The following is an 18,683-nucleotide window of genomic DNA, read 5'->3' on the forward strand; positions in this document are numbered from 1 at the left end:
ACCTTTGCATAAAAATGCTTTGCATCCCAGACCCCAAGCACAAACCTGCCATGCCTGCTGGTGGCCTTGGCAAAGAGAAAGGCATTAAATCACCAAACCCAAGGCTTCAGCGTGTGCCCATTAAAGATAATGAATTTATGTCAAAGTTGGAAAAGGTCTGTGTTATGCAAAGGTCAGTGTCTGTTTTATTGCCCTTTGCTTCCTTTGGTGTCCTAACAAGGTGTGAGGAGGAAGCCATAGGCTGGAGGGGTGCAGGACTCATGGAAGTGAGTGGGTGAGGTGTGACATCCAAGCCAAGCAAAGCAGTGGGTGCTGCTCACCCCACCCTCCCACTCAGAGCAGGGCAGGCAGCAGGTCCCCACAAATCTGCTCTGCTGCAAGGAGAAGAAGCCATGCAGCCATTTCAATATTTTCTTTGAACTCTGTGACTTTTCTAAAACAGCTGTGGCCAAAATTCAGCCTGCGGATCTTGGCACAGTGTCCAGGCCTTTGCAAGGAGGTCTCACTTGTGGGATTTCCTGTATGGTACAAACCACTCTTTAAAATCTCCAGTGTGTGAAGTCTTTAGCAAGGCAATAAGACCTTGACCAGCACAGTTTTTTTCCTGAACATCAGAGGCACTGTGAGGTACAAACACCTGCAACTGCCCTTGGAGCTGAGCTGAGGTGTGGGAGCTGAGCTGGGCAGTCAGGCAAGCAGGACTACATCCCCATTCATACCCATCCATGGCAAGGAGATTGGAAGTAGATGATTTTTAAGGTCCCTTCCAACCCAGGCCATTCTATGATTCCTTGATTCCTCAGCCCCACAAACCTGAGGGAGACGAGAAAGCTTAGAGTTTTTTATTACCTTCCCATTTTGCTGATTAGCATTATCATTTCTATTATATTTTTTCATTTTAAACACATTTTTTGGTGTAGCCAAAACCATTTAGAGGAGTTTCTTGAAGCTCTGCAGAAGGAGGATAGCAGCTGGGTGCTGGCAAGTGCCTGCAGCAGGACAGTGTGTCTCCTTTATGTCTCCATCTTCTGTGAGGCAAGTCCATCCACTCCCAGGAGCACTACCCTCGACAGATGGGGTTTTTTAGCCTCTTTTCTGGGGTTGACCACTGCAAGAGTCCTCTCAAAGCACTTGTATGCAGCTCAGTGTGGCAAAGTCCATGCTAGCAGTTCAAGATCCCCACTGGCACCAGCACCAGATGCCAGAATCAGGCAAATTTCAGATCTGTATCTTCATGCTGGAGAATTCAGGCCAGATGAGATAAGAAGCAAAGACTTTCTCCATAGAGGGAGGAAAACGACCCAAAGATGTGACATTGATATCAATCACCCTGCTTTTGCCACTGTCTGGCAGCTGGAACCCTGGCAATAGGAGAGCTGGAGGCAGTTTCCAGCCTGGCCTGTGTGCAACACTGCCTTAGGGGCCTATAATCAAAGTTTTGATTATTAGCGTAACATGGGTCATAAAGAGGAAATAGAATGAAATAAAATGAAAGTGCAGCTATCATCTTCCCTTGAGTTTAGCTTGATCTATTTTAATTTAAATGGAAAATGCCACATAACTTATCTATGACACTCTAAAGCCCTGGTAAGGAACATATTGCCAGCGCTAGAGAGTGGCATGTTTTAGCAGCAATGTGATGGACATAAAGCTCTTTAATACACACAGAAAACCAGACCTCAAATGCTCTGTGAGGAAACTCATTGGGGCCTTGTCAAGAAAGTAGGGAGCTTGGGGCAGGAAGAAATGCACAGTGGCTGGCATGGAGTCCCATCATGTACCTTAGCATCTTTTTATCTTGTTTCTGGAAGTTCTGAATGGCAAGAATAGAAAACATCCATCGCAAAGGTGCTGTGAGGCAATTTTGTGCACGTGAAGTGTTTTGAAACCTCTGGGAGCCTTGCCCAGCTGTCATAGAGTGACTTCGGGCAGGGGATCATTGCCATGAGAGCCCAATGTCCCTTCAGCAAAATGGCCGGAGGAGCTTTGCTCCAGTGCAATTTGCACTGCAGGTCCTGTGGGCAAAAGCTCTTGGTTTGATGGGCTCCTTCAAGATTGTTTTTATGTTCATGACAGATTACAATTGGAATAAAATTCCTCTTCCCCTCAAAAAAGGCTTTGGAGAGGTGTGCAAGGTTTGTCTTCTGGAAATGCCCTCTCATGTGGAGCTGGCACCCAGCTGGCAGGGACTATCCCTTTGTGCCATGGCCCTGGGAAGGCAAACCTCTTCCAGCTCCCACCAGCACACTCAAGTTCCCACTCGATGTGGAAAGCACCAGGATGGTGTGGAGAGAGCTGCTCCAGTGGCCTGGCACTGATATCAAAGGCAGGTACGTGGCCTTATTTGCCACTCGAGGCAGCTGCAGGACGGCGCCGCTTCCCTCTGGAGGGGGAAGCTTGTGCACAGGGCCGGAAGCCATCATGGAACAGCCAGCTCAGGAAGGGGCCAGGGCCAAGATTTTGTTTTTAACCTGTTTCTTGTTTATTTAAGCCTTTGAGGAAGACAAATAAAAGCAGACAGTGAGCGAGGCAGGCTGTGTTGCAATCGGAGCTGCGTGTGCTGGCCAGGTCGCGGTGAAGGCAGCCTGTGTGACAGTGGACACCACCTGTCTGGCCACTCCTGAGCCCCACAGACCCAGCAGCGGCTTGCAGAGCAGCCAGGCTGCTCAGAGAAGGTGTCCTGAGCACATCCAGCAGCAGCTGATGCTTTGGCTGGCTGCAGAAGAGCTGTGCTGCCTGCCAGGCAGTGCCGTGGATCAGGGCGCTGGAGCTGCTGCTGCTGAAGGAGGAAATAGAGGCACAGATGTTTTGGTTATTTTGTGCAGAACAAGTTAAAGTAACTCATTCCCTTTTGCAGAGAAGCATCAGTCCCAGATGCCTGGTCCCAACTAGTGCTGCCTGTGCCACAGGGCTCGCTCCCTCCTGCCTCGAGAGCAGGGACAGGCCAGTCCTACAGAGCTTCTGTCCGTCTGTGCAGCACCAAGAGATGTAGCACTGCCACATATTTGATGCTGCTGCAATGCGACAGCAGCACATTTGCCATGATCAGCCAATTTTTGTTGCAATTCACATCTCCCTTGGCCTCACTCATGCTCCCCGATTTGGGCTCCACGTTTTGCTAAGGGCAAATTCATGTTCCATCAGAGCAATGCTTACCAGTGAGAGCAGTGATCCAGGTACAGGCTGTGGGGGAATGTCTGCCCCCTCTCTCCCATCTGCACTGGCTTCTGCTTCCCCTGTCTGTGATCTCACAGTGCTCTGGTTTGGGAGAACACTGCTTTGGGAACCCCCAACTATTCCCACCAGGTCTCAGCAACGTGGAGCTGGCAGCTGGAACTGGGATCACTGGGATGGAATTTGAACCAGAATTTCACTGTTGAGCTGGGAGGTAAACCCGCAGTTTCCTATTGCAGAAAATGTAGACTCAGGTAGAGATATCTTTTTGTTTTTAACAAGAAGAGGATTAGTGCCTGTTTGAAGACATCCCGATTTTTAAAAGGGTAAATAAGGTGTAAAAATTGGATTAAGTGAGAATGTCACCATGGGGAGGGTCTAACTGGGGCTTGGGGTCAAAGTACAATGTGTGGAATAAAGTGAGAGCATTGTGGGTTTGGATCCTCTAACTTTCTTCAGTAGGAGCTACCTTCATCTCTTAATGTCACTTTAGAAGGACCCATAAAGGGCACTTGGTTTAACCCATTTTAAAAAGCTCTAAGCCAATGTTAGGATGCTTTTCTGAAATGCTCCATTCCCCTAAGAGAGTGGATGGACATGTTATAATCTATTTGTAATTCTCCTTCCAAGCTTGCTTAAAAAGTAAATGAAGCCATTTCAGAAATTCAGCTGACCAAAAAAAACCAGCTCTGGCCAGTGATTTCAGGCTAAGCTAATGCAATTATCATTCTTATCCATATTGTCATGCAGTTAGTCCTGCTGAGCCTAGCACTCAACTGTCCTGATTTTTCATCATAAATTCTCTTTGTTCCTCTTCAAGTATTACTCCTGATTAAGGTCTGCGATTTGAAAACCTTAACATCAGATTTTAAAGTGACGGCTGATTTTTCTTTGAGCAAGTTTGTTTTGTATGGATAAGCTTTTACACAGCATTGACATATTTCTGACTCCTCTTTACCATTCGGTTTCCTTTGTATATACTCTTCTTATTGTCTCTGAAAAGATTGTTGAGCTTGTGCTCTCAGAGATGGTAACAAACTCTCTTGCAGGTGTTGTTGTGCAGCGGGGGGCAGACATGAAATGGAAGCAGGCACCAGGCATGCAAATTCCTGCTGCAATTTGGGTCACATGTCCAAAGGGAATTATAATTCCTCACATGTTTTCTCACGCAGCAGGACACAGGACCAGAGGGACTGCTGCCTTGGACTGGGCTCCCAGCTCATCTACTCCACTCTCTTCTCTCTGAAGGTGCCCAGTTGACAAGTCCTGTAAACCCAGAACGAGAAACACCAGAATGGCAGATCCTAACATGCTTATAGGAAAATATTTTCCTAACTCTAGGCATATATCACTTGGCATGTCCCCTGAAGAGCTCTGGTTTATATCCCTTCTGCTTGATTATCTCCAATGAGGTAACCCTGGAGATATCCATAGCCTTTATAAATGCCCATGCATTTTTTTCAGACCTCCTGATCTCTGCATCTCAGCAATCTCTGGTGGCAGTGAATCCCAATCTTGCAATGCTCTGCTGAGCACATCCCCATTCCTCCTGCCATTCACTGCTCATTTTTAAAATCAAATCAAGCATTCCCATTGCCATTCCCTGGACTTTCTTGCCCCAGCCTCCCTCGGGCTTTGCTCTCTGCTCTCTGTATCCATCAGTCAGTACTACCTTTATTAATATTCCCTTCCACCCCATGATCTACCTTTGCACAAAAGCTTTCCAGTCGTCTTGAGCAGGAATCTCTTTGGCCCTCGAGGCACAGAATTGCCTGCCCTCCAGCACATCCTTCTCCCTCCTTTACTGCTCCTCACCAGGACTGCAGATGTGGTATGGATTATTTGGAGGTTTGGGCACAGGGACTCACACTATAGATAAAACTGTGCTGAAATCAGGAGCTGTCTCAGCCAAGATACTAAGATTTGCTCTTGTTACCCTGATCTGGGCCAATACTTACAGCAGGGACATCAGCCAGGTCCTGGCAACTCCTTCCTGCAACTTCTACTTCACCCTGGCAAGCCAGACCTCCACCCTCACCTTCCCTGTGTCACTGAGGCCATCGACCTGCCCATGCCGGGACTCCTTACACAGCTGCACAAGGCCTCGCTTGCACCAGAGATTTCATTTTCTGTAGGAAAATGTGTACGTCCATAATCTTTGGTTGGGATCCACAGTGCTGGCAGCAGGCAGTTTGCTCTCAGCTGTGCTGGTGAACAGAACAGGTGTAAAAAAGTTAGGAGAGGGATTATAAGTTATTACAGCTATCAGAAAGACAAAAAAAAAAAATCTAGCACAGACATGGTACTCACATGGCACATGGAGAGCCATCGGAGTGAGGGTTTGATTGGCAGCATCCCTTTGATAGTGCCTGTGAGAACAAAACAGATCCTTCAAGTGCTCCAATTCAGCTGTGGCTGCCCAGAGGAGAGCTCCTGTGCTCTGGACAGCAAGCAAAGCTAGCAGGGAGCTGCCAGAAAGCACTGCTGTCACTGCAGAGGAGGCCCTCTTGTTGCCTGTTTAAGCTGCTTATGGATGCCTGAGACAAAAGGCTGGTTTTGCTTTTGCCTTGCAGCTTGAGCTCAAGGTTGGACACTCCCGGAGCAGTGGATGTCCAAGGGCACAACTCCCTGTGACTGCACCCATATAAAGTGGCCTATGCTGGCAGGAGGCAGATGATAGTCACAGATACCACTGACATAATTTTAAGGCTGGGTGAACACACTGCAGCTGGAAAAACATGAGGAAAAAAAAGGCATTTACACACCTTGTACAGGCAACTGCACTATGGCAGCTCTGGTAGGGATTTTGCTTTTCAACTTACTCAAGACATCCCATTATACAACCCCCTTTTCAGTCAACTAAAGCTTTGCCAAGCATTTTGAGGTGATTTTTTCCATGCTGTATGGCTGCCTCTGACATCTTTGAGGGAAAGATCCAGCCACATGGGCTGAGCCAGCACCTGGCACCACGCACAAGAGGAGAGGGCAGAAGAAGCTGTTTTGCACCACATGAAGTGCTTCTGGTGACCTTTTTGCTGAATGGCTTGGGCATAGCCTTGCTTCAGAGAGGGGGTTTGAAATTTGGCATGAGGACTCAGTGTCATGTCAGGGGTTTGCCATGGGTCTTTCCACTGCCTCCCACCCTGCTGCTGCCAGTCCCTGGATTGTCTGAGGTGTCTCACCTGGTACCTCCTGGTTTTACAGTCCTGCTAATGAGCCGTGGGACTGCCAGAGTGGCATGAGAGCATGGGATTTCTGTCCTTTTGTGATTTGAAAAGCTATATTCAGAAAGTTGTGCTATAAATTATTACAGCTGTACAGTGAATTATTGCGAAGTTTAGAAGTGCCAAGATTGAACTGACCTGTGCAAATTCAATTCACTGTCCAAAGCTGGTTTAAAAGAGATATCTATGTCTGCTTTCTTCATCTCACACAGCTGGCCTTTCCATCTGAAGTTTCCTATAGTTTTAGTTACAATGTATTGATAACCCCCAACCTTTTGGTGCTTTTTTCAACATAGCTTGAACTGGATGTTCCATATTTGAAACCAGTTGAGATTTCATGAATGTTGCTGTGCATCCTAAAAGAAACACTCTTCCTTGCCTCTTGTGCAGCAATGTCATGGAAGAGATATTTAGGAGAAGGGCCCACCATTTGCCATCAACCCACCAATTTTTGTCTGGACACTTGAGAGTCCCCAGGCTAGCACTGATAGGGCATAGCTCTGTGAATGATGGTCCTGAATCACAGGATGGTCAGTGGGTTTTCAGCCACATGGATAGCCCATTGTCATTGTCTTCCTCTGTTGTCTCATTGTTGTGTGTGAACTGATTTTTATAAATGTCACCATAACAGTGCCACATGAGCAGGCAACTGAAGTTTAAATCTCCCTGGGCATAGTGTTTCTAATATACAGCTACTAACTCCTCTGCAGCAGAGGAATTAAGGGCATGAGTGACCTTGTTGTAAAGTCACTTGCCTGGGCTCAGATGGCAGGAGGACAGCTCCCATCCCTGCACAGGCTACCTGTGTGACCTTAGACAGGCCTCAACCCAACTCACCAGGCACAGTTAAGGATGCACATCCCATTGGTATTACCTGGAAGTAACCTGAGCACCCTGTGGACCTGCTGCACTGAGAGTCCTCAAGAGAGCCTTTCTCTCATCATCTGGGCAGCCTCTGTCTCCTCCTACATTGCCAGTTCCCTGCACACCTCGCCAGGCTGGGCACTGAGGTGTGCTGCTTTGCTCCTCTCACACTGTGGGACTTCCCAAAGAAAGAGAAAGGGCCTGGAGAGAAGGATGAGTCCACAGCTGCAGGAGATATTTTGGAATTAAGGACCATTACCAAATATTGAGGAAGCCCATGGGTGCAGTGAGCTAGGATGAGCTAGGATAGGGTTGACGAGAACCTTGCTTCAACACAGGTACTAAGGAATGGATAAGAAGAAATTAATACTAAGAAACACAGAGGATCTCTGGCAGGAGGGAGTGACACAACAAGACAATCGCAACAGCATCTTTGACTTTACTCTGGGCTTGTTAGAAGACTGTGTTTTCAGCATTGTTCCATTATCACAGCTTCCCTTTCATGGATCTCAGTTTTAACCTGTGGATTCCTGAGGGATTTCTGCAGGTGAGGAGCTTAACTGTCTTAGGTGTAGCCAATTTTGTGGGTAATAACTGATGTAAAGTGAGCAGCATTTGCAGCTAATTAAAAGTGGTACACTTTAAAATAATTTCTGCTAATTACAAAATCTTTAGCAGCACTATTTTAACTACATTTTCCATGTTCCATGGGGATTTGAACTCTGTTAATTTTGCACTGACTCTCTTGGCACCATTTAGCATATCAAAATGGCCATGAAATTAAAAAACCTTAAGTCATTTTTACTTCTCTAGGAATTAATGCTAGCAGAAACAGGAAAGAGTTTTGCTGCAGGAAAAATGTGACTAAATTCAGACCCTTTCCCCCTTTTTTCCCCACAAAAGGACTTTATGTTATAGTGCTGACAGACCCAGAGGAGCACAGGAGCTGCTCTGGGCACAAGCTGTGATTGCTGTGCCAGGAGGAAGATGCACAGGGCCACAATTCCTTATCCCATAAGGCTGGACAGTGAGTTAGTGCTAAATGGCATTCTCTTGGCCTCAAAATGAGTCAGTACCTGTCAAAATCAGTACCCTGGTGTTTTAACTCCCACTCTGGGCACTGGCCACTGGAGATGCAGCAATGTCAGACACCAAACCAGCATCAGAATGAGCACTGGGCCTCAAGTGTGTCATTCCCAGGTTCCTGTTTTGCCTCAGAAACTACAGTTTGCCTCTGTAAGACAGAAATGTCCTTTAAAAAGGGGTGAAAAAGAGAGGGGGAATGTGAGACTTCTCTTTGGAACCAGGCAGGGTGCATTTGCAGTGTCCTGACATGGTCACAGCAACCCAAACATACAAACATCACTCTATGAATTTGCAAGAAAAATGACTCCGCTATTTAGCAATGAAATCTCCAAATCAGACTCTGACAGTCACTCTGGAAAATGATATAAACATTCAATACAAGAAAATCAAAAATACATCAGATGTTATTTTTTTTAACTGAGAGGCAAGACTCACATCATTCCACTGAATGCATGTCTACACAGATCAATGTCAGTTCTTATTCATTTGCTACTTCTAACTTTGTGCATTTACTCCTGTTCCTTGGGCTGTAGTCACCTAACCACTGTGATGGCTTTGTTCTGCATGCTCTGATGAAACTGAATTCTGGGTCTTTCTCCGGAGCACAGGGCACATAATTTCCTAATCCTGTATCATCCATACAGCATCCTATGAGTGGCCCTACACACAGCCCTCGCTGGCAGCCTCTCTGTCTTCTCCCTCTTTGGAACAAGGGGATATGCAGGAGAGTTATCAGCCTGCCTCCTCCACTGGATTGCTTGTGGACCCTGTGCACATCATGAAACCTTTCCTGGCTTTTTCGAGCCACAAAGCTGCATCAGTCCTGGTGGGATGAGCCTGACAGCAAGGATTTGTTCTGTGGTTGCTTTCCCCACTTGTAAACTGAGCATCATAATACTTGCCTAGATCAAAGGGGGTACGGGGAGAATTAAATAATTAATGTATGTAAAGCACTTTGAAAGATGAAAGATGCTATATAAGTACAAAGTATTAACTACAAAAAACAAACAAACAAAAAGCAACAACAAAAAAAACTCCCCGAACTGGTTACTGATGTAAGCCTTCAGTTTATCCTGTAAGAAATGCATGAAATCAAAATAATTGCCACTAACAAATTAGGAGTTTGATTATGCCAAGCCTTAACACAGATAGCCAGGGAACCGACAGCCTTGCCTTCTCCTGTGGCCGAGTTAGGGCACCCATATGAGCAAGAAGGCTCCAAAAGTGTACCCATAATGGGGGGGCACTTCCTGCATCACTGAATCATCTCAAGCTCCATGTCAAATGGTACAATTCAAAAACTGATGCTGCAGTGCCTTACAACAAACTGCTCCTTGCTGTTCCTCCCCCTCACTGCTCCAATGGCCAGAATGATTCCCAAGCTAAATGCACTCATGGCTATTTGTATCCATTTGTCCTTGTGCCAACATTGTTTTAAGTTTAACACAGGATATTTATAGATCAATCATGTCCTCTCTAACCACTAATGTTGTTGGGCAGAACCAGGCAATCCCTTTGAGTTTCCTATTGTTACGTAGGGTCTGCAGCCCCCTCCAAGCACCCTTAGCTACACTTGGTCCTGTCACAGTTCATCTTTCTCTAATAGAGATGAATAAAGCTGAGTGCAGCCTCCTCACAGGGCCCAGCAGTACTTGTTCTCCATCACCAATACTTCTCAGTCCCCTGTGGGAAATACTTGATTCATCTTCTCTCACATTTACCTTTCTCTATGGCCATGGTGTGCTGCCATTGCAAGGCAATCCTGTGACCATCCAAGGTGCCTGAGATGTTTTATTTTCCCAGAGAAACTCTGGCCCTTCAGCCTTACGTGCCAAACCTTACATTTGGCACAACTGAATTTCATCCTATTCCCATTGTTCCCACCCTTGAGGTCACACATTTTTTCCTGTTTGATAGGCTGGGGCCTCTCTGTATTGACAAGCGCTCGCATGTCTGTGTCATCAGGAAATATCACCACGCACTCCTCCCTCTTTTGTGTGACAGAAAAATATGGACTAAAAGCAGTCCCTAGGCAGCCCTCAGACAAATCCACCAGCTGCTACCTTTCAGATCTGCTTTCAGCTCATCTGGCTTTCACCTCCTACCCCACTATGCCTCACCTATCTTGCAGAGATGGTTGAGGTTCTTCCGGAGGGAAAGGTGGTGCAAGTCCGTAGGGCTTGCTGGACCCAACCAATGCTTTGGAAGTGGTTGTGTTCCCTTGGGATCATTGCAAAAGAGAGTCAGACAAGTTGCGAAGCTCTGAATTTCATAACAATGTCAAGCCAGGGAAATATAATACCCAGGGTAACTTGGGATGGAAGGGAATATTTGTCAACATCTGGTGGAGCATATGCAGTAATTCTGGTGGCACAGAGAGCTCTGTGTCCTCAAGAACCCTCTTGCATTACAACATGTTGGTATTGCTGCTCAGAGGGAAACTGAGCCCAGGTGGAGGGCAGAGACAAGGGCCAGGGGGCTGTTCCAGGGAAGAGGTGGGCAGAGTTCGAGGGTCCCAAATCTGTCACACAGTTCTAGCCTAGATCCCAGGCCTCTGTTTCACCTCAGATGAAGACCAGACAGCTTTGGTCATTTGTGGAGATGATTTATACGTGGTTTACATTGATGTAGCAATGCAGGAAGCAAAGGGATACTGATTTCTGGGAGCAACCAGCTCTTTGTGAGGCAGAAGATTATGGCCCAGCATCTCCTGAGCCCTGTAGTTGCTAAGGCAAGCTCAGGAGGAAACTGGAAAAGATGAACCCCAGTACATTCCTGTCTCCAGGGAAGATCATGGGGTCCACCTTTGAACCAGCCAAGAGGTAAAGGCAAATCTTGGCCATACCAAGGTCAGCAACCAGCTTCAGTTGGGCTGAAGAAATCAGCTCTGGTGCTCAGGTGCTTCAGGGCTTCAAAGATGACTTTGAGAAAAGCCACCACTTATGGTGGACCCTGGTCAGAGGAAAGTCACAACTACTTGCTTTCAAAAGACTGACTTCTCAGAAAATTACAGCTGGTGCCTTCCAGAGGACCCAAAACTGTATTTCAGGCAATGCAGTGCCTGTGAGTACATCAGGCCTTGAAGTACTGCTGGAGCAGTGAGTAACAGAGAAACTGCCCAAGTGCCAGCGTAAGACTTTGAGCCAGCTGCAGAAACAAAGCCCTGAGTGTCTTTGCGTTCCAGAAAGTACAAGAAATGAGATACGTGTGAATATGCTCCACAAAGTTTGTCCTGGAATATGCTCCACAAAGTTTGTCCTGGATCTTTGGAGAGAACACCTTATTAGAGCTGCTGGTAGCATTACACTGGCTCAGAAACAGTTTTTTTCACGTGTCTCTTGAAAATAAGGCCTTTCGAATTTTATTACAAAACATCCGCTTGCATGGGACAAGCTGAGCACATGTGGCACCCGCTGCCATGAAGGTCTTTCATTTTATCCCTCTCATTAATGAAAAACAAGAGCAGAAGCCCTTGCCCTTCCCTCTGCTGCCCACAATGTCCTGGTGTAAAGCCACAGGCAGATTTCCTGGAACTTCTGTATATGGTTTAAGCCAGCATCCTGAGCCCTGTATGTGCATGGGGGTGTGTGAATGCATTCCTGTGAGCACAGACATAGAACAGACCTAATTGTTATCCTCAGCAAGAATATGGCTGAGAGGATTTGCCTCTGTTGAACCAGGTAGTGTTTAACACCTGGTGAAAAGATCTAACAGCCATAATATCTCATTAACGTACTTTGACAGACGATAACCTCTTCAAATATGCATGGGAGAGAGAGAGGACTGGCTTTGGAAAGGGCACAGAGCATTTGTAAACTGGTCATCCCTGGTTTTCACACTCCTTAACCCTGCTCAGGGAGATGCAAAGGTCTCTGGGCTGGTATGAAATACTCACCAGAGCGTGGTGATGTGTAGAGCAAGTTGCAGCACTTAGCTTTGCTTTTGTTCAGCATCTCAGCTTCTCACTTCTTACTTCTCCAGCCCAGTTTTGAAGGACTATCAGTTGTAGCCCCTAAGGATCCTCTGCAGGCCTCATGCAGAAATCTGATAATATATACCTTCCACCCCAAAGAGCCTGCCATAAGAGTAGAAGATGAGGCAGAAACAGTCAGATCATTACAGACAGCTTAAACACTGTTGAGTTATACAGGAGACCCCCAAAATGCCAGGGCCACTGGATTCAGGGAGCCACAGCTGGAGGTGAGGAGCCCCAGGCATGAGGCATTAGCAAAAGCTTTAGCAAAAGCAAAGGTCTAGGAATTTGAACTGGTGTAGGACAATCATTTTGGAAACTGCAAGGCGCATTTCTTCCCAAGCTGATTTTTTTTATATGCACAAATTTACTTAATGGTCAGAGGCAACGGAGGGAGTAAGGTGCATTGTTAAATACGTGGCCTCCGGGGTGGAGTACCCTGACATAAAACAACTCCCGTTCTCTACTTCTTGTTACATCTCTCACCCCAGCCAGCTAAACTGAAATGCTCTGTACCTTGGTCTTACCTCTAGTGATGCCAAAAGAGCACATGGAGCACATGCAAAGAATACTGTGGGATGGATGGTTCCTCTGGAGGTCACCTGGAACAACCCAACTCTCACAGCAGAGCCTACAGACACTCAAAACACATGAACTGGCCTCAGAAGAGCCTGTCGAAAACAAGCCTCACCTCCAGATGACCTGAACTTTAAAAGTGGCTGTGGCAGAAGCCAGCATGGATTGCATGTGTTGGACTAATTTCTAATTGGCCTTTTCTTTTATGCAAATGTGCTTTCAAGAGCTACATGTTGTTATTATCTGTTGTCGATGGGCATGAGGTTTTGGAAATCACAGCTTGACTTTAAACCTTTTTTCAGGGAGAACCTTTCATCATTTCCTTTAATGGGGAGCCCTCCCTCCCAGTTTGGCCCAGCCTTTGTGCTGAGCTTTGGCTACTTGGCAGTGCTTGGCCCAGTTCTGCAGTCTGTGGCTTGCTGCGGGGTGAGGGGATCAGGGGAACAAGAAGCAAGGGTGAGACAGGGTCTTAGCTTCTCCTTAGCCCAGACTGGCTTGGAGAGTGGTGATCCTTTGGCTGGCTGTGGCACATTTGGGTCCCTCCCAACTCCAGCTGTCACACTGGGGGTGGCATCTCCAAGGGGACCCCTGCGTCAGCAGCATTTTGTGGAGTTGCTCCTTGGGCAAAGGGAGCCAAATGTCCCACAGTACTTGGGGCAATGAGGACAGCCCTGTTCAAGCCTTTGTTCCTTGATAATTCTGCTGCTCTGAATTTGTGTGCTGCAACCCTGCCTCTGGCACTTGGCCAGGGCGCTGATGCCTGGGAGAAATATCAGTGTAAATGCGATTATGTGGGAGTGAGTGCCCGTGTGTCTCTGGCAGCCCAACCACGCCAATCCCGCTCTAGTTCCAGGGCAAAGATAGCAGTGGGGAAAAAAAATCCCAACTTTCTGGAGTCCCATGCAGTGCTGTGTGTCCTCAGCCCTAGGAGAAGCAGTAGGAAAGACTGTGTCACCACAAAGCTGCAGCCCAGACCTTGCCTTTTCCACGCCTGGTGTTGTGTGTGCTCTTTGACTTGTTGTCACCGTCACCTGGGCTGTGCTGCTTTCTGGCAAGGAGAGGAACAAGAGCAGGCAATGTTTTACAGAGGATGGTGTCTGGCCATGGAAAAGCTGTGCAACATGACTCATTTTGTGTAAAGGACATGAAATTACTACTGCGTGCCACATGAGAGATGCTAGCTGGGCTCGAATCAAAAAACATCCTCATCCAGGAAGGGTATTCAAGCATGTGCTTAATTTAAGAACATACTTAATCAGGGCCTTTGGGCATAAAAGGGTAATGATTATTCTTGTGTTGCTGGGAAAATCCAAGTGACATCCGGAAGATGTATTACTTGAGAAAATTTAGTGTTATTTCAGTGTCCTCATTTAATCTTTCAATTTCCAAAAATGTAATTCTTTTAATTTGTCATTGCTATGAGTTCCTTCACAGCTGTTTTACACTTGATTGTTAATGCCAAGTGGAATCAGCAAACACAATCTGGTTCAGATAATAAGTATGGAAGATCAATCCTGCATCCATCTCTTTTCTTCATCCCCATTAAATTTCCCAGCATGTAAGATATCTGAGTTTGACTTTGCAGGGACAGTTAGCCACAGCAAAAGAACCTCTGGTACACACTGTTTAATAATTTAAAATCAGCAATATCCCTGCCCAGAATTTTTTCAATGTATTTGACCCCCCCAATTTTCTCTCTAAATAGCCATGAATTGCTGCAGAGATTAGAAATGGGGGGATTCTAAGATGGATATGCCTTTAAGTGTGCAAGGAGCCAAGGAGAGGCTCCCTGTCTCAGTGTGACCCAGGTACATGGCAACTAATGTCTTTGTTTTCCTTGGAAAAACCGTGTGGCACAGCTACTCCAGACCCAGCAGCTGGGAGAAGGCAACTCTGCTCTATGTTGACCACATGTCACGGTTTCATACCCAAACCTTTCTGTCACTGCACAGAAGATGTCCCCTGAGCTGGCCTAGACTTCTCCTGCCCCAAGGTATCTGGGCACCAGCTGGAATTTTCAAAAGGGGTGCAGGGATCTGGGACCCGAGGGGACATCCCACATATGCCCTGTAGGAGGTATTCCGCCTGCTGCCCTTGGGCATGGCCTCATTTTTTGTTACTTGCTGTACAGTAAAGATATTTAGGCACCTGTTTTACCAGAGATTCTCTAGCCCAGAAATAAACAAGGGTTGTTATTTGCCGTAGAGTAAGTTCTTGTTAATTTTATTGACCTTGGGTTAAATCCTGTTCATCCTCTTCAGGCAATTGTTCCCACTGAAACCAATATGAATGTCGGCACGAATAAAGCGGTTGGATTTTGGCCCCTTTGAGAAGACAGCAATCATAAATCCAGCTGCCAGCACAAATCCAGGTGCTAAACCAGGGATTTTCCTGGGGGGAAATCTACAGTAAAGATCCTTGGGATACAACTAGGGATGGGCATAAAGGAAAAGAAAATTCTAACTTAATTTTACTCTGATTATTATTAGGATAGATGTCGAACTGGCCATCATTTAAACATGCCTTCAGCTTTGCCACTGCTTCCTGGTCTGACCTTGGTGGTGATCCTTGAACACCCTGTCCTTCTCAAAGCTGTGGTTAAATATAACTCTGTGTGGCTTTGAGAGGCAAGATACACCCGTCAGTGCAATTTATTATAAGGATATTTTAAAAAGTGAATGATAGCAACAAAACATCTTAGTGGGAAACTGTGAAAACATGGTACTCTACACAACACGACTAGAGAAGGAAGATTTTTTTTTCAATTTTTTTTTCACCTCTTGTTTATTTTCCTCTTCCTTTTTTGAACAATGTATCTTAATCTCTCTCTATGGATGTAGCACGAGAGTTTTGTGTGCAGAAAGCATCTGAAAGCACTTTGTTTCTAGTTCTCTTTCATGCATTTGGTGTTATAAATAACCAAAGAGGATATTGCTTAATCCATAAAACAAAGTGACATCATAATTTATTAATACAGAAGACACAGTTCATTGCTGTTAAATGCCATAAAGAGCTGGAAATGGAGTGGTTTCTCAGAAGACAGTGCCAGTGTGTCAGAGGAAATATTTCCTCAATGCTATACTGCTGTCTGCTTCTATGGAAAAGGAAAAAACTGCAACAGCCCCTGCTGGGGACAGAGCTGGCTGGACCATTTAAGGTTCTCTCATTGGTGTCTGTGGGGCAGCAGCAGAAGTCCATGTGTCCTCAGGGTGTCCCCGTGCCAGCGGGGACACGAAGCTGCACGCACGGAGGAGCAATGCCATACATCAGGCTGTACACACTCGGCCCTGGGCCAGCAAAGCATTTAAGCACCTGTTTACCCCTAAGCTTTTGAGTAATTCCTCTGGCCTGAGCTAAGCACAAGCTTCCTGCAGCCTCCCTGCTTCCCTTGGTCTTCCCTTGCAGGATTTGTGCACTGTGGCCTGGCTAACTCAGGGCTGCCAGCACAGCACAGCACCACTCAGCACCCACCTCTTCTTGCTCCCTCCTCTTCACAGAGCCAGAATTCAGTCTCTGCAGACCCCAGTCCTGCTGGGACCTCAATGGGTGAGCCCCTCCTGTGTCTGAGAGGCTCTGCCAGAGCTCCCAGCGTTGGATTCAGCCCCAGAGCAATTTTTGAGTATTTCAGGAGAAATTGCACCACTTCTGTTGCTGTGCTGTCTCCAGGCACCAGCCTGAGCTCACACATGGACGAAGTGCAGTGACCACATGTCCACAGTAAGACATCCCTCTGTCTTTTAGGTAACATAAACAATCTTTCTGGTATGGATAACTTGCAGCCCTGGAAACACACCCAGCAGATGTTTGCTCCACGCCCTACCACTGCCTGCCCAGAAGCACCAGTTCTCACTGCTGGTCCCTGTCTGCTTCATCATAAAACATGTCTAGCTGTGCTTTTGCAACTTTTGGGAAGAGACAGGATCACTTTTGGCTCCCCAGGACATTAACTTGTATTTTCATTTGTACTTACTTCGTACTTTCCATACATGCAATCAACTCCCCCCCCCTGGGATGCACCTGTTTAAAGTGGTTCAGCGGGCGTGTGGAATGGGCATGGTGCTGTGTGGGTGCCCCCAGCCAGGCTCTGCCTGCCGGTAACCCCCAGGGGAGCCACGGTGCCATGAGCTCCTTCCTGCCTGCGCCCTGCACAGGCACTGCAGCGTTCCCGGCTCCCTGGCGAGGCACATTTCCCTGCTGTTCACTAGCCGGCAGTGCGGAATTCCTGCCCTCCATTTGCCCGTGCGGCCCCAAGCCCCAAAGGTGCGCTCCCACCTGCGGAGCCGTGACAGCGCGCACGCCCAGCCCCGTGCGTCCCCAGCCGGCGCCTGCACGTTGGCAGTGCGCTACCCCCCTTGCATCCCCCCCTTCTCCGGGCTATATGTGGCATTTCGAAGCTCTGACAATCTGCTTCCAAATATTTTCCATATTTGTTCAGCCTCCTTGATTCAAATACCAGGAACAACTCAGCCGGCACAAAGCGAAGCTTTGGGGGGCAGAAAACTCACACCCCCATCGGCGTGCGCACACATACACGCACGTGAAAGCCCAAAGCCCGCCGGCATGGGAAACGAGGAGAAGAAAGCCCGGCACGGCACGTCCCCGAATACCCAGAGCCAGACAGGGAAGGCACCCGGAGGACAGAAAAGCACCGGCTCGATGCAGGAGTCCGCGATGAAGAAGAAGCAGAAGAAAGCCAAGGGAGATCCCAAAACTGGCCAGGAGGAGGAATCCCACACTTGTTGTGGCTGCCGTTTCCCGCTGCTGTTTGCGTTGCTGCAGCTGGCGTTAGGCACCTCTGTAACAGTGTTGGGTTTCCTTATGGCAGGCATCAGTTCTTCTCTGCTAGTCAGAGACACTCCATATTGGGCTGGGATAATTGTAAGCATAAAGTCTGTTTCTCCATAAAGTGCCTTTGCCAGCATTAATGCAAGCTGCATGACGCTCCACTTTAGACTAACCAACTGCATGCACAACACCATTTGAGTTATGCTAACTATAAATATTCCTGGGATTAAGTGTCTGGCTATACTTTCCCAAGGAAAACTGCTCCTGCAGAATAACACAACCTTTCGTATTCTTCCCTGCAGTATCCAACAGACCTGAAATAAAATACAGGGTTGCTGTTCACTGGATGTATGTATTAGCTTGTGCTTTGCAGTGAACTCCTGCCTGGTGATGCTGAAAAAAATAAGTTAATTTCTTATGCTGCCTACCCTCTTCGCCCACCAAACCACAGCCATCAGGTTTTGAAAGTGAGAGCATAACTCTGTAACTCTCAACTTTTAGCTGGGCGAGGAGAGCAATGTCTGTCTCCGGAGCTTTCTCGCTGTGCTGTGCTGGAGAACTGCTGGGATTTAACCCTCTTCCCACTGCTGCTCCTGACTGCACGTGGCCATGGGGAAGGGGATGGCACTGGTGGACGTGGCAGGGACAGGGAGCCCTTCCCAGGGTCTGCTGGTGGCTCCTGCCAAGTCACTTTGGAGTGACACGCCAGCCTTGCTGCGTGGGCTGGGGGAACTGGGCAGAGGGCAGCGTCCTGCTGGGTGTGAATCAGAGGCATCCCTGCTGGGGAAGCCTGGGTGGTTCCCCAGCAACAGCCACCTCTGCAGAGATGGGGACAGGGTGTGTGGAGCCATCCGTAGTGTGACTCTGCTGGCTGTGGGTCTGGGGACGTGAAGTTTGCCTCTGGAGGGATAGGGTCGGTGATTATGAGCCTGGGATAGGCCATGGATATAATGCAGCATGCAGGTTTCTTCCCTAGGCAACAGTTTCAGGAAAACATGTCC

At 47.4% G+C, this 18,683-nt stretch overlaps 1 protein-coding gene across 7 annotated transcripts in view; it reads left to right on the top strand.

The window, feature by feature from the left end:
• The first annotated feature begins 3,288 nt into the window (after positions 1-3,288).
• The window catches only part of SSPN (sarcospan), a 41,685-nt gene continuing 26,290 nt past the window's right edge, over positions 3,289-18,683 (top strand). The window contains exons 1-4 of one of the 7 annotated variants that reach the window (XM_053943806.1): positions 3,299-3,428; positions 7,755-7,809; positions 15,159-15,268; positions 17,333-17,775. In XM_053943806.1, coding sequence (XP_053799781.1) covers positions 15,187-15,268; positions 17,333-17,775 — 525 coding nt within the window. In that variant the 5' untranslated portion in view covers positions 3,299-3,428; positions 7,755-7,809; positions 15,159-15,186. Of the gene's footprint in view, positions 3,429-7,754; positions 7,810-14,756; positions 14,891-15,158; positions 15,269-16,394; positions 16,615-17,332; positions 17,776-18,683 lie in introns of those variants that run through there. The other 6 variants (XM_053943807.1, XM_053943808.1, XM_053943804.1 and 3 more) reach the window with 6 other exon arrangements.

This window comes from Vidua chalybeata, chromosome 5 (genome assembly GCF_026979565.1).
Source record: "Vidua chalybeata isolate OUT-0048 chromosome 5, bVidCha1 merged haplotype, whole genome shotgun sequence".
Taxonomy (NCBI): domain Eukaryota; kingdom Metazoa; phylum Chordata; class Aves; order Passeriformes; family Viduidae; genus Vidua; species Vidua chalybeata.